We start from the raw sequence: 15,794 nt of genomic DNA, 5'->3' as shown, positions 1-15,794 counted from the left end.
ATGTGGGTCACTTGAAGTCCACGGACTGTTCACACTGGAGCCAGATGGGATTCATACAAAAAATAGGGTTAGATGATCTAGTATCCTGAGTACTTACCACATGTTTGATTTCTGGATTTATGTTTTAAAATGAAGAATCTATCGTTTTAACAATTATATTCTGTATGTCACACAGACAAATTGTGAATTATTAACATCAGTTCAAACACCATATTGTGAACATTTCTTCAATATCCCTGATTATGAGTTAATTGTTTCAAAGCATGCGATTACTCAATAAAAATATTGATGTGAAAATGCAGAAAAAAGAAATAATCAACTGGGAAAGTCCAGACAGTTTTTATAAATTTAATATATCAATATATAGTGATTTATCAACAGTTTGATTTCATAGAAAGGTGAGTGAGACCATTTTGGCATAAAGTACAGAGATTCCATGTAAGTACAGAAGTTGCTAAAGATTTTAACCAACCACCCACTGGAGCCCCCCCCCCCCCCCCACCAACCCTGCAAGTTAATCCCCCCTGAAACTCCCACAGACACACAACACTGAGAAACGGAAAGAGTGAAAGTATACAGGAGCACAAAACAAGGCACCAATAAATTTAAATAACCCCCTTCTCATTAAAAAAAAAAACATACAACCAAATTAAATTACAGAGAATTAAATACTACAGTCTGCTGTTAAAAGGTAGAATAAAACAAATGAAACAGGAGAAAAAGTAAAACACTTTGGCAGATTATTCATTTTTAGTTACAATCAAATATTAAAGAAACCCAGTGCTCATGTGTACAAATAAATTTATATATAGTCTACACTCCTTTTTAACCCCAGAAGTTTATTTACACCTTTTTTACAGATACATTTAAAACATTATCAAAAGTTTTTTTTTTTTTTTTGCTTTATGAAAACGTATTATTTACACTTCATGATTCAAAACCATTGGTCTGTAACTGCCAGACCCCAGCACCACCCCACCCACAACCCCTTTATTTCCTCCCCCTCTACTAAGAATGTAACCTCTTTACACAGTGCAGAAGGCTTCTTGAAAAGTTTTGTGCAACAAACAGCGTTTAAAAAATGCCTGTCATGTGGAATGGATGCTGAATTTTCTTTTACATTTCCTTGCAGGCGATGACAATTTTCAGAAAAAATACAAGTGGGTGGTTCTTACAAAAGCAGGAGAATTTCTTTTAACACATATATGTCCAGACAAAAAGGTGTCTGCAATGATTTATATCAAACTGAAACAGATGCCACAACCTTCTTGCCCACAAACCTTTATTTAACACTGGCTTGTAGAAAACCGCAGTCAACAGAACACTTCCCTTCAAGTAATCAAACATCAAGTAGATCAAATATGACAAGTAGGAATGAATTGACAGACGTTGAGGAGTCACAGCCCAAAAACCCCATATAATAAAAAGAGGAAGCGGTGGATTAAGGAAAAAGTCAACAACAGGGTCAACGAGAGCTAAATGCCAGCCAAGTGGAGTGAAATTCCTTCCACAGTTCTAAATTGGAGCTGGAGCGGAGGCTGCTTCTTCTTCTGGCTGATTGCTTGGTGGTCTGCAGGTTTATATTCAGGAAAGAAGTTTTATTTTCCGCTCTGAAGCTTTTCCATGTTATTTGTGGGGTTTCGTGGTTATTCCTTCCAGTGGTTTTAATCTTCCAGTGTATTCTGTTAACAAAAAGACTGAGAGCCCTTGTTGGAGAACATATGACTGAGATGAAGATGGGTTGGAACAATGCCCCGTTTCTTAGCTAAAAACAGTAAATTCACTAGTATGAAAAGGAAAAGAAAGATTGATGCCATTTCATGAAACATGAAGAAGAGGAGCGATGTTCAAAAGCACTCAAAAAAATAAATTTTAAGGTAGTAGAAGAAGTCAACATAGCTGTCAACCCTGTAGCACACTTCTAAGATTAGTAATAGGGGAAGTTAGTCGTTAGTGCGATGAGATAACAACACGCATAATAAATAAACCACCAGTGGTTTTAAACAGAATTTCAGGTGACCTACTTTTTAAAAAAAGGAAAGTAAATGCATTACAAGTTGTTAAAAATAAATTACAAATTTATGTGTTTAAATTAAAGGTTAAATATTAATATTAGTAGTTTTTACCAAGGAGGTTTATACAATATTTATTCAACATGGTGAAGGCCTGGCTTTTATTGGATACCCTGTCACCTAGAATCCATCTGGAGCAGCAAATAGGAATTTGTTCTCCCCTCCAACTTAACAATAAAAATGAAATTTCTTAGAGCCTAGATTGAACCGTCTACGAAGTAAAACAAGACGTTCTTCTGACATGAATACAAATGATCAAAACCAATCTGGATTGCACAAAAAAGCTGCTTGCTCTGTATATTTCAAGTCTCTTAACACAAGATATCAATCTGTTTCTTAAATCAGCTGAACACTGCGGTTGCACTAAAAAACACAATGAAATAACCCCCTAAAAAACACAAATCATGTAATCATTGTGGCTACATTATAATAACTGAATCAACTCTCACACCATATACGCACACGGCAGAAATTACCCTTATAACCTTTGCCTGCTGTTTATGAGCTGAAATTATGAATAATGTTGGGATTTGAGCACTGATTTGCCCTAATGGTCCCCATATGTATGCATGGAATGGTTTTGTGTCAAAGGTCACTGGTTGACCTATACGTCAACATTATTGCCTGATAAAATGAACAGCCAAAGCTGGAGACTGGACTTTCGCCGCGTCCTTCAGAGTAGACGGCTCGACTGGAGGTGACCACAAAGTGAACCAGCCAATCTGTCTATGGCAGTGTAGCAATAATAACTTTCCCACAATGTCACGCTCAGGCAGCTAAATAAATAAGCAATTTATCCTCCTAACTGCAAATTCTCAGCATGGAACTGCATTAGTCCTGAGGCAAACATGAACAGAAAGGACAGAGCTGGGCTGCAGAGCTGACTCAGCGCAGGGTCCTGTCAGCAAAGTCTGAGACCAATTCAGGCTAAGAAATTACAAAGATCTCTGACCTGGGGCTTTTCTTCTCTTAAAGTCGCTGTTCACTTTAAGTATTTGGAGAATAAGATCATGTACCGGTCACAATAACACCATTTCCCCACTAATTCACATTTCCAATTAGAAGTTTCCTTATAGTCATCATGGATAAGCAGCAGCAATCACAAATCTGGTGAGATATTTTACCATACTTTTCAGATCTACTTAGGGAGGACCCATGATTTTGGAATCTTCAAATAGTTCTTATATCCTACAAAATCAATGAGCTTAAACAATTCACTAAGGTATTTCAAGAAGATGAAGATGCAGCATATAGCATAAGGGTGTAAGCTCTGTCCACTCTTTCAAAACATAACTGTCGTTCATCAAAAAATAAATGTAAAAACCCAAACACTACTTGTAATAAATTCTATGTTTTTAGATATTAATGTCCAGCAAAAAACAAAGTTAGCATACAATGAATATGATTATTATTATCATTTTATATGGTTGAGCAGAATGGTTCAATCCAGTGAGTTGGTGTCTACAATTGAAAAAAAAAATAAATAAAAAAAAAACAGTTATTTATAAAACTCAAACATTGAAGAAAAAAAAAGAAAAAACAAAAAATTCCTGAATAGTAATCTTTTTTATGATAGTTCAATGAATTCATATCAGTCTACAATACTGCAAGCAGCCACAGGACGACTGAATGAAGCAACTTGCAAAATATTTGTTTAACAATTGGGGTGGAAGACAAATCTTTAATGTTTAGAACCAAATGATTGAATGATGTCCAGAGTAAGTGAGTTGCTTGTTGTAACAGCTATTTTTCCATTTCCATAATTATAGCCTGCAGTTATTTACAACTGGAACATGAAATGAGCAATTATTACTGTTTTCAGTGGGCATAAACGCAATCTGATTCAATGGGCTGGAAGCACGGTTGAGGCAAGTCAATGGAATATCGGCTCTTTACGCTAGCTCACACATTTCTTTCCTATCCATCTCTAAAATCAAATCAGTGTGCCAGGATCAGCCAAGCATGATATTCTACTGATCTGCTCACACAAAACCAGAGTGAGCGCTCGGTGACAGCAGCGACTGATGTCTTTCAAACGTGGGATGTTTTTCTGCATCATCTCATCCAGTTGCACTAACAGGATGGTAGCTACACCAGGAATAGTACTGGGAAAAGTGCCGGGAAGCCACTGAAATGGGGTCAATGAAGTTCAGTACATCAAGTATAGTACATCAACTTTAAGGTGAGACACGTTAAATTGAGGGGAAAAAAATTTTATCTGCGCCTGAATGGAAGATAAATACAGAAAAGATGATAAACTTATGGACTTCAAACATGTCTTTCCCTGTACAATTACACCACTAGAATCCTAACATACAAAAGCAGGACATTCTTTTAAAACATTAAAATATTACTGATGTCTTTTGTGCATAATTGCTGAGTAGCAGCTCTATATTTATATCCAAGGCAGTCACAGGAAGTAAAATACTAGAAAGAACACAAACAGAACAATGTAAGAAATATATGAACTTTACCCATCACAGCTAATCAGCCAAGTCAAGCTCGTTATTGACTCTGTGCATACCTCTGATACAAAGAGAGGGATTACCCACAATCCATTGTCCTGTCTGCCTTGCTGCATTTTTCCTTGGGGCAGAACCTTCTGGAAGCACAAATCAGCCAGATAGAAAAACTGCCTCCACCACTCTTTCACCCCAAAACCACCTCTAAACATCCAGACAACCTCATCCCTTTTTTCTTTTCACCTGTCCCCTTGACTATGTTTAGCATCGCAGTATGTCAGTGTACAAATAATAGATGGCCTTTTCCTTTCAAAGTTTAAAAAAGGCTTATGAACTTGTAAAGTTAAAGAAACCAGAGGAAATATGACATCCTTGACTTCTGCTGCACTGTGCAGAGTATACATGCAAACTTGATCAAGTATTCTCGCCTTTAGAACTACACACTGACATATGTGGATTACATATTTAAAACGTATAAATAAATAAAACAGTCAAAACATGAGGCATTTCCCCCCACTTCTGGTGACCAGCCTTTGCCTTCAATTTTCAAATGAGGTTAGTGTGAAGGATATCGTCTAGCAGCATTTTCACACGCCACTACTGTTAGGAAGCAGCAGAAGAGGAAGAGAGGAGTGGAGCAGAGGCTACTAAACTGACACTAATGAAAGTGGTAGTACTTAGTAATAGTAGTCAGAAAAAAGGAGAAGAGATGTGTAAGTCATCCTTGCTACTTAAAAAGGGGGAGGCAAAATGTGGACTCCATCTCATTCCCCTCTGCGTTGTACTGGCCTCATTGTAGTGGTGCGGAGGCTGTGCTGAGAGAAGGGATAGGAAGGGACTGAAGGGGAGGGGGGTGAGCAGGCTGCATCCCCCCCTCATCAGGGATAGCCATCATCCTCCAGACTGAGTGCCACGCGCTGTAAACAGCAGATGAAAAGATGGTTACCACAGCAGGGAGCAGACAAACAGAGCGACACAGTAGAGTCAACAAGGAAACCAAAAGAAAAATGCAACCTTTATCTTTCTTCTGGTCTTTCTCCTCACAATTACCCCTCCTCTCCCTGACCTTTCCTAATTATCGTTTCTCCAAATCCCCCAACGAGCTTCCACTTTCCCTCCTTCCCTGGCTGCTCGTACAGTAGACAAGGAATGCAGCGTTCTTGCTTACGGCTGCAAATGTCTGGCCCATATTTTACCAAAAAGATTTCTCGGGCTGCATGACCTGCCTGACACAAGAGGCGAGAGGAGCGAAGACGAAACAAAGAGAAAGAGATCAAGTGTAAAAATCAAACACAATGAAGGAGATTTTTATGTATGTAAGTGATTAAAAAATTGCTAGAAAGAGCAAAATAGTCGCCTCTCTCCTGCTCTTCACTGAACAGTGCACTTCTTTTGTCCTTGAATCTTAATCGTGCACCTGTTTTATGCCTGTGTGTGTGTGCATGCTTCTAGCATGTCATCGTGCCAGGGATACCCACAATTCTTTCTTTCCCCTCCCCTCCTCTACAGAGCACCACAAAGAAATCAGTGTTACCATGACAACCGATCAAAGTACACCACTTGCTTCTCTCTCAATAATTACGTTTTGGCTATCCTTAGCAGAAGTCTTCCTATTAATCTAAACATACTACATGAAATAAACAACCTGAGTGTCCTGATAATGCATTTTTGCTGCACAGGTGCATCCTAGTAAATTAGACTGTCTTTGGGAAGTTAATTAATTCCATTAATCAGTTCAAAGAGTTAATTTCACATTATTTAGATTCTTTACACACACCATGTCAGGCAGGTAATTAAAACCAAACATTCAGTTTCTGAAAACATTTGACTAACAGAGGAACAATAAGAAGATATGTTGCACCCATGTACACACTCAGTACATAGTCAGGGGTCATTTTGCATAGATTATTGCATGGAGGAAATCAACATGTTGCACTACAAAGGGGTTAAGGAAACCCAGGTTGGTTTAAAAGCAGTCGTCAGCTCATTTGCTTTGCTCATGCTGGTGTTTCTAATCTTTCTCTTATGAATGCTCTGGGGTTTAGGTCAAATCAGTTTGCTGGCCAAACAAGCACCTTTATATTGTGGTGATTAAAGCAGCTCTTGGTGCTTTTGGTAATTGGGATGGTGCCAAGTCCTGCAGAATAAAATCTCCGCTATGCTTGTAGGATGAAGTTAGCTGAATTCATGGAAATATCACACTGGATCTCAATGAGTTTGGATTCTGTGCTTCTTTTCTTGCAGATTCTAGGACCTAAGTTTCAAATGTAATACTGAGCTGAGGTAAGGTGCTTCTGAAGTTGCTTCTGGACAAAGGGACAGGAGTAGCACATGTCCTCAATACATGTGTTTGCTGCTGCCCTGGAAGCATTAACTCATAGCTGTAGTTCAAGCTTTGTGAATCTCCCTCTAACTGCTGAACAGGCCTTGCTTCAAAACACTCTGTATCTACCCCTGTTGATTGTGCCCTCTTCTTTCAAGCACTTTTTCTTTCAGCCAATTTTCAATTAAAGTACTTGCATAGTCCACTCTGCACAGTCAGCTAAATTTTTTGCAACAATTTTTTGAGCTTATGCTCCTGATGGAAGCTTTTAATGAATATCAAGACATTTTTTTTAAAAAAACATAGACATTACAACTTTGCGCTAAAACGTCTTTTTTTGTTCCAATTTTCTAGTTTACTAAATTTTGGGGTTCCGTAATCAAAGCAAATAGACAAACACATAAAACAATTTACTCTGTATTAGTCTACATAGGGGATTTTCTTTTTTAATTTATCCACAGAAATGAATGACAACTTAATTTATTGAGTTGCATCAGTAAATTGTGAGGTGGATCGATCTGAAATACATCCACATAAGCAGGAAATCAACAGGCTACCTGTGTGGATTGTGATGAGGAGATTACTAGTTATTGGTCTCAAGCTGGGAAAGTAAATCAATTTAGCTTCAGCCTGTCTTTTGTCCTGATTTGAGCTTTCGTTGTACGTTTTGAGTATTAGTTTAGTATTATTTAAGCTTTGGTGTCCCATTGTTTGGATAATGTATTTTTTTGTTATCATCCATTTAAATTGTTGGTTTTATGAAGTGGCAAACATCTAGTTAATTTGCAAAAATAAAAACAGAAACCTTGAATTCGACAACTCCTTTTGTGAAAAGAAGATGAATTTTGACAGGAAGCACAATTGCAACCAGGTGCAACTACCACAATGCAAAAACAAATGGTATGAGGGATGATATTGGAAAAGTTGTGGGTGAATGTGAGGAACATTGCACGATGAATGACAGGTGTGTTTAGTTGGTGCTCTCAGTGACTAAAAAATGATATGTAAACATCTGGAAGTGTGCGTGTGCGAGCCTGCTCTCTCTTCCCACTGGGGAACCTTGAGCATCCTCTCAATCCTCAAAAATTTCCAAAGACCTCCTTTTCCCACCTGGAATGCCCTTATTTGCCACTGGAAAGCATCGGTGCCCCCGAGTACCAGTGAGAGTTACTGTCTGGGACGCCGCCCCCTAGTGGAAGCGCTATGAACGGCTGGCTGTGGCTGCCACTCACTGGCGGGTAGACGTGACCGATGGAGTCGCTGTGCCGGCCGATGTGAATCTCATCATCGTCGTCCTCTGTGGTCTTGCGGTACACAGGGTTGTCGAAGTTCATGCTCTTGGTGTTCTTGCGTCGCCAGTTGCGCCAAACCAGGTAGCCGCCGGTGCAGAGCAATCCAATGACCACTGTGGCAAGGATAGGGACTGCATGTGTTTAACACACACACAACAACAACACACGGCGGGAGCGTTAACACAGCCCAGGGGACACGGAGCGGCGCTTTAAGCACTAACACAAACATAAACACAGCTTGCATTGTTTCTTTTATCAGCTGAAGGCTCATCGTTTTATTTCTTTTTCAGAATTAAATAGAGAAGATAAAGTAGGCATCAATTTTTAAATCAACTTTTTAATTTTTTTTAAAAAAAGGATTCAATGCAAATTTTGTATTTTTTTTCCCAATTAAACAAGAATTGTGATAAAAACTGAAAAAAAAAATCAAGAAATAAATAATTTCTAAAAGTACACAAAAATTGCACCAGTAGAAAGCAGACATAAATTTGCTCAATTGAATCTAAACTCTGTACAAAAAAATGGAAAAAAAATTAAAAACAATGAGCCACCATACTTAATTCACCACAATACAGTGCAAACATTTGAAAACCATCCCAAATTTCTTTATACTTTGCCTCCAGAGAGTCTTTGACTGCTTTTTCTTTTTCTGTATGGTTTTTGGAGTTTTCTTGAAAATAGACAAACACAGGGCTAAAGAGGAACTGTCAGAGCAAATGTACAATGAAAAAATACTAATAAAAACAATTATGTATTTCTGAATTAGGGAAATAAACACCGGTTCAGACCTGACAATATATTCATTCATAAAGATGAATAATTCATTAGTTGATAATGTAATGTGTGTAAGATTTTCAGCAAATAGGTCTTTGTGAATGACCTTAGGCAGTATTTGTTAAAATACGGAGTAATTTGTAAATGTATTCATACTCATTAAACTTTATATAGTCTATATATACTATATAGACCAGTTACAAAACATTTTTGATATTACAACCAAAAACCTCAGCGTAGTTTATTGGTGTTTTATGTTCTACACAAACACAAATATGTGCCTTTTTTGTCGGAAGGAAAAGGTCACAAAAATCTGAACAGAAGAGATGTGCATTTATGTGACCAGCTTCTATTCCACTGCTCAAGAAAATCACTACTTTGTTTTTCACATTGGAGAGGTACAAGGTCAGTTATTTACTTGGGATTTTGGATGTTGATATTCAACATTCTCATCTGACCAAAGCACATTGTTTCCCTTGTTCTTCTATGGCAAGCAATACTTATTTTGTTCAATTAATACATTGTTCTATCTAGCCACTCTTCTGTAATAAATTAGAAAATGTGTTATGTTCCTTTGATTCCACAAAAATGGATCCTTTCTTTCTATAAAATAAAATCCAAATGAAAAGTAATAAATTTGTGGTTGTACCAACAAAAATTTGCAAAAATTAAAGGGACCGACTTTGGTCTGAATTTTTTTTTCCAAGACAATATTGGTGATTTTTTTTTTTTGTTTTTGCATATCTTTTGTGTGTCACGAGTTAAATTAATTAAACAAAGAAAATGTTTCAATTTCAGAGACAGAAAATAAGTGAAATAAACAAAAATCCAAAGAAAAACTTTAGCAACCCGACTCAAGACGACTTAAAAGCAAATTATAAAGAAATAAGCTGTGGACCTAGTACTGCATGTTCCCCCTCATCTCACAAAATGACACACAAACATTAATCAACATGCACAGTTTACCTCAATCACTGCCTCCATTCACACTCATCCATATAATATAAAACCCCATCCTTAATATTCACACACACATACATCAATAGAGGCAAACATAAAGGTTGCGACATAAAAGCATGTAGCATTCAAGACTAGAGGCAATTGATTTAGCTCTTGTGTTTTTTTTAAATAAAAGTCCTGCAAGGTTGCTTAGCTGTCATCAGCACATTATCCTAGTGCTCCATTTGGGTTATGATTTATAATTTTGTGCTTGCCTCGACTGCAAAATGAAAGAGTATCTGCAGACGGTCTGGCTGTGGCGTTTTTTGGACGGGGTTATTAGAAGAGAATGGAGAGGGGAAGAGAGGAAAGGAAGGGAGGGCTTTGGAGGATTTGAGATAAGCGCCGTCTCTCTCCACTCATTACCATATTGGCATTAATGCCCAACTGCCCTGCAGAACCAATGTGTGTGTGAACAGACTTTGTATGAGGAACTAACAGACAAATCAGTGTGAGAAAAATAGTTATGTTTGCATATGATAATATGTGTGCTCACACCGTTAGATGTGCTTTCATCCCCAATGGAAGCCCAATCTAATTGCACAAAAGACAAAAAAAAAGATCCCAGTGTGACTTAATCCATCTTTGTTCTTGCCTAAATGCTTATTGGTTAAATCCCCCACCCCCCGAAACATCAGCTTTTGGGTTTTGTACAATATTTCACTCCAATTAGAGAGCATTGTAATAGCCTGACTTCTACTAAATACTTTTAATAAGGGCTGGTATGCTTCCCTCTTATGGAATAGTGGGTGGTGCATAACTGGAGGAGTGCAGAGACGGGGCTGTTGAAATCCCAGCCCTTATGGACTTCCAACAATAATTAATGTTTCAAAGATGCCAAAAATTTATATTGAGGGTTTTGTAGCAGTGACGACTGGCAGGATAGAATAAGGGATGAGGTTGAAAGGGTTAACTGTCTCTGGGGTTATTTTTTTAATGAGCTCATATTTCCACTGTTGAGGATAAAACAAGAATAAAAAAAAGTGCATATAAAAGTCTTTGAGCTCCCGTGACTATTCAAAATTACAAATGAAAGAGATGTCAATTAGCAGCATGTCCTGGCACTAAAAGGTCATTATTTGCCCATTTAGCCCTTTTCCCATGAAATTATTAAATATTTCCAGAAAATATTATCTTAATTTTAATGAGAGCTAAAATAATAGAATAATTTCACTGAATGTTTTTCTTTTTAATGTGCATCAGGATGTAATGTCTAGTCAAATAATGGTTTCAGAGTACACAGAACCCTTCAAATGAGGATGATTAAAAAGTCTTAACAGAAAAGAGAATGTATCTATATATTTTGTTAATCTTACAGTAAATGTTTTTAAATTTCATGCATGAGTGAAATCATGCAGTGAATGTGAAATTGCAGGTTAAGAACTAATCACTTAAAAAAAAAAAACAAATCATTCTTGAGAAAATTACCAGAGCCCTCTTAATTCTACTCATATAACTTTAAAATACATTTTAATTTATAACCAAATTTCAATATGGTTTAAATAATTTTTTAAATTTTTGTTACTCCTACTTTTCAAAATGGGAAAAAGAAGAAGCAAGCATTATTTTTAAATATGGCAAATTTGTGTTGATCTTCAAAAATTAGGAGAGGGCTCTTAGATATTTTTTTACCCACCAGTATTTGCCCTTTTTAAAATCTAAAAATCCAAGTTTCTCAAATTTTGTATGCAAGAGATGCAAATCTTGAACAACAGAAAATGTGAGGTTATAACAGCAACAACAAATGCACACATCTCTCTCGGCATGGTGCATGTATATATTTGTGTATAACACTGAAAATATGTTGTGCCTTACAGAAGAAATTTTAATTGAACTTGTTATAGCATTTTAATTATTAATTATGCCTATAATTAAGAAAGTCAAGTGATTTTTATAATTTATAAACAGATTTCAGCAACTGCAGATAATTTGTCAGAGCCCTTGATTGTTATAGAGCAATTGAACAATATTATCACAGTGGAAACATGGATCTAATGTTGTAACAGATGGACCAGTGTGATGGAAAAAAACAAAACAAATTTGTTCTCCATTTCTCATTAATATAATGTTAACATTTCAAAGGCTTAGGCACTCACTGACTGATGATTGTACCGCGGTACAAGGGAATTCTTTAGCTGCGAGCCTGTTGTTCATTAGCATTACAGCTCATTTTGATTGGTGTTAACATATTATTTGATACTCGGAAATCCCTGTCGAGCTTAATAAGTAGAAACAGATGCAAATATTCAATAATTCTGTTATGTGTTTGATATATTTTATGAAAAATATTCTTGTCATTCATGCATAAACATACAGGATAATGCAGCATGCAGCCAGAGACACAAAACACCACACGCACAAAGAGTTTGCAGAACTTTTGACACAAGCAAAGGAGGGAGAAGCAGGCAAGCAGAGAGCAAAAACAATATGAATAGTTAAAGTGTACTCACCAATCGGAATGACTATTCCCAAAACAGCAACTGTGATGTTGTTACCTATGAGGTAATGATCACTTGCAGCTGTGATGAACAAGATAAAAAATAAAAGCAAAATCAGCAAGAAGTTTTGCTCTTCGCTACATCCTCAACCACATCTCAAAGAAGAATTTGTTGGACAGAAGGGCAACCTGATAGAAAAGCACATTTGCATGACAAGAAGACGAGCAGCCCATCTGTAGACTGTTTTTATTTTTTAACAGCATGTGTAAATGAAGTGTGATTGAGTCACAGCAGGAAGCAATAAAAATGCAATGAGCTTTTTTTTAATACAAGAAGAGTGCAAAGCAATATGAGAAAGTAATGCATCACAAAGTATATGAATGCAGCTCCAAAATATATCTGGCAACAAGTAATTCATGCCAGACTCGAACTGTCTTGAGAGACTCCAGATGACCTTCAGCATTTTTCTTTTTGCTATTTTGCCTGTGTTTTTAGAATGCTGATGCAAAACAATATCAATGTATTCAATAGCGAGTGATGGACTGATACACTGATAATGTCACAAACTTGAGTAAAACAATAAGGTTTCAATGCAGTATGGCAGTTAAATGATGCTGTAAAACAGAACTATACAAGATCAAATTTATTGTAAAACAGAACTATACAAGATCAAATTTATTTCCTCCAATACAAAAAATATCTAAAAAAATGTAGATATTTTAGATGTCATTATAACAGTTATAATGATGTGTAATTTTTCTTTAGGGAGAAGTTTGACTAAAGGTCTCCTTAAAGCTTTCCTACTGTACAGAATATTATCTTTTCTCTTAAAAGTCACTCTTTATAAAGTCACACAAGTAAAACAAGGTGCTTCTACTTAAAAAGTCAGATTCCATGCTCATGCAGTCAATCTAAATCTGTTGCTTCACAAAATTACTCTTGACACCTGCAGTTTGCATCATCTTAGCAAATGATGCAAACTAAAAAAATAAAATCTCTTACGAGTGAGCTGCTCTGAGAGGGGCTGAGAATGTCTTCTTGATGGAGTTTTTTTAGGTTTGGACTGAATTACAGAGTTCAGGCACTTGACATCATGTGTCTCTAGGGATTTATGTTGTGCTGTAAACCTGTCACAAGGACTATTAAGCCAATTATGAGTGGAACATGAGTGCTTGGTAATGTCACAATGCCAACCGAAAACAAGATTTCTGATTTCTTTCTTAAGCAAATCTTTAGACTTCAGAGAAATATGTATTGCAAAAATGTCAGTAATTTATTACTGAAGCCATAATGACAGTCTCACAATTATTTCACAGCCTATTCTCACATTGCATTGAATAAAAGACAGATAGACATGTAAAGCTAGACCCCATTAATTATCAGTATTTTAGGTTATGTCTAAATATTACCTATTTAAAGGTTTCAGAATTTCTTAAATTGCACAGTAACACTATCAACTTTCTTGGAAAAAAAAATCTGGCAAGCAACTTCAGTGTAACAATCTGGCAAGGTAATATGCCTATTTATAGATCCCAGACCACCAGCCATGGAAGCACAGAGTTGTTTTGACTAGAAGACATTTTAAAGTGACCTAAAGAAAAGCAGATGAAGTAATTTTGAATTTACATTAGAAGAAGGCAGGCCTCACTATGAAAAGCCCAGAAAAGTCTAGGAACTATACGATGTAGGGACAATAGGATATGAAAACAGCAGTTTAGAAACTGTGACTTTGTAAACCTTTGTTAGACTTTAATACAGGTAACTAGCTCCTGTCTAATACTGAAAATGCTTTTGAATCTCCACATGCTTTACGTTCTTACCCCAACAGGTTGGTCTTGAGCTTTGGTACCAACCCCTTTCTCAATCTGTCTATTAACAGCAGACTCACAGCTTGCCAAAGTGTGATCAGATGGCGAGAGTAAAGTCAAGTGAGGGAGATTAGCAGAGGAGATCACAGCGCTGGCTCTGCATACCAATTGGCTTCTTCTAGAAAGAGGCTGTGAAGTTCTGTGCATTCTAAGAAGGCACAGATGGTATGTGACTGAAGAAAGACACATTATTTTGTATGAATGTAATCATAGGGAGGAAAAAAAACCCACCGACACATGTACACACATACATACACCACTCTAGGAGGTACACCAAACCCGGCGAGTCCTGAGTCAGCTGTTATGATTTAAGCTTTTCTGAAAGTATGACTGACGTCCAATGGGTTTCTAAAACTCTAAAAGGTGGATTAATAGAATCTTATTAAAAAGCTGCTATAAAAGAGGAAGTCCTGGAGAGCAAAGGCAATAGGAGACTGTGAAAAATGCTTCACTTTCATGAAAACTATAATTGCTTGAAGGATTTTTTAATTTCAGAAAGACTGTGAAATTCAAAAACATTTCCTAGAAATATGTCCAAGTATGAAAATACGTCTGTGTTGTTTTATTCTAAATGTGTTTATAGACAGACTTCAAAGAATTCTGGGGGGAAACAATCATAACAGACATTCAGACTGTATAAAATAAGCCTTGCTATGAGATTTTGTAAGGATAAGACTGAACACAACAAGCAAAAATGAATTTCTATTATGATAAAGCTGGTTAAATAATTACCTTCCAGACTTTAAAAGAAAAAGGTAATAATCTATGAGACTGGAAATGCTGTGGGCTTTAGAAACCTACTTTTATTATTTGTTAGTTTACTGTCTCTTCCACACCTGATGATGTCTGCCCCAGTGCCACACATGTACAGCAGCTAATGCTGGCAAACTTGACAGTGCTCACTGAGTTGAAAATTATAACTCATGGCTCGTGGATTTGCAGACACATCTTGTTCATGCCCCATTTTTTAAATATGTGTCTCTTGTGATTAGCATTTGTGGAGCAGCGAGAGAACTGACAGCTTCATAGACTTGGAGACAAACAGCGTCCTGCATCTTGGGGGATCTGGAATATCAAGGCCCCAAAAGTGATGCAGCTGGCTTACTTTCAAGTTCCTAGAAAATCACTTCCACTCTTACTTTGTTTCCAACCCATCAATTCTTATCTCTGTAACAGTGTCACATTTTTCTAGTCCCACTTACCAGGGAATAAATTATCTGTCGTCTCTTTAACGTCCCTTCCAATTTTATTTTTATTACTTTCTTTCCTTCCAGTCCAATCAGTACTTTCAGTGAAATCTAATACTAAGTTCAGAATGTCTCTGTTAATTTTCATATAATTAATTTAGTTAAACATATATATAAATAAACCTTACAGTAAAATCAAATAATCAAGAGCTCACACAATGCAGACAGACTTCACTAAATGCCATTGTTCTCCTTGTACCCTCTCTGTTTTATCCTTTGGCTAAAGTCCACAGACAGCTGTTATTGCATTCAAAGTGCTCATGACCTTATTTTTAGTGTGCTTTTCCCAAGTGCTCAACCTCTTTTCAGGCATAGCTAA

The 15,794-nt window shown here is 36.7% G+C and overlaps 1 protein-coding gene across 5 annotated transcripts in view; it reads right to left on the bottom strand.

Moving 5' to 3' along the window:
- Window positions 1–334: 334 nt before the first annotated feature.
- lrp8 (low density lipoprotein receptor-related protein 8, apolipoprotein e receptor) overlaps window positions 335–15,794 on the bottom strand; it is a 146,922-nt gene continuing 131,462 nt past the window's right edge. For 2 of the 5 annotated variants that reach the window (XM_055045312.1, XM_055045347.1), the window contains 2 exons: window positions 12,373–12,441; window positions 335–8,280 (listed from right to left, as the gene is read on the bottom strand). In XM_055045312.1, coding sequence (XP_054901287.1) covers window positions 7,979–8,280; window positions 12,373–12,441 — 371 coding nt within the window. In that variant the 3' untranslated portion in view covers window positions 335–7,978. The remainder of the gene's footprint in view (window positions 8,281–12,372; window positions 12,442–15,794) is intronic. The other 3 variants (XM_055045328.1, XM_055045338.1, XM_055045320.1) reach the window with 3 other exon arrangements.

The sequence above is a fragment of the Poeciliopsis prolifica genome, unplaced genomic scaffold (genome assembly GCF_027474105.1).
Source record: "Poeciliopsis prolifica strain line A6 unplaced genomic scaffold, Auburn_PproV2 SCAFFOLD002, whole genome shotgun sequence".
Taxonomy (NCBI): Eukaryota; Metazoa; Chordata; class Actinopteri; order Cyprinodontiformes; family Poeciliidae; genus Poeciliopsis; species Poeciliopsis prolifica.
This window is presented reverse-complemented; position numbering and strand designations above follow the sequence as displayed.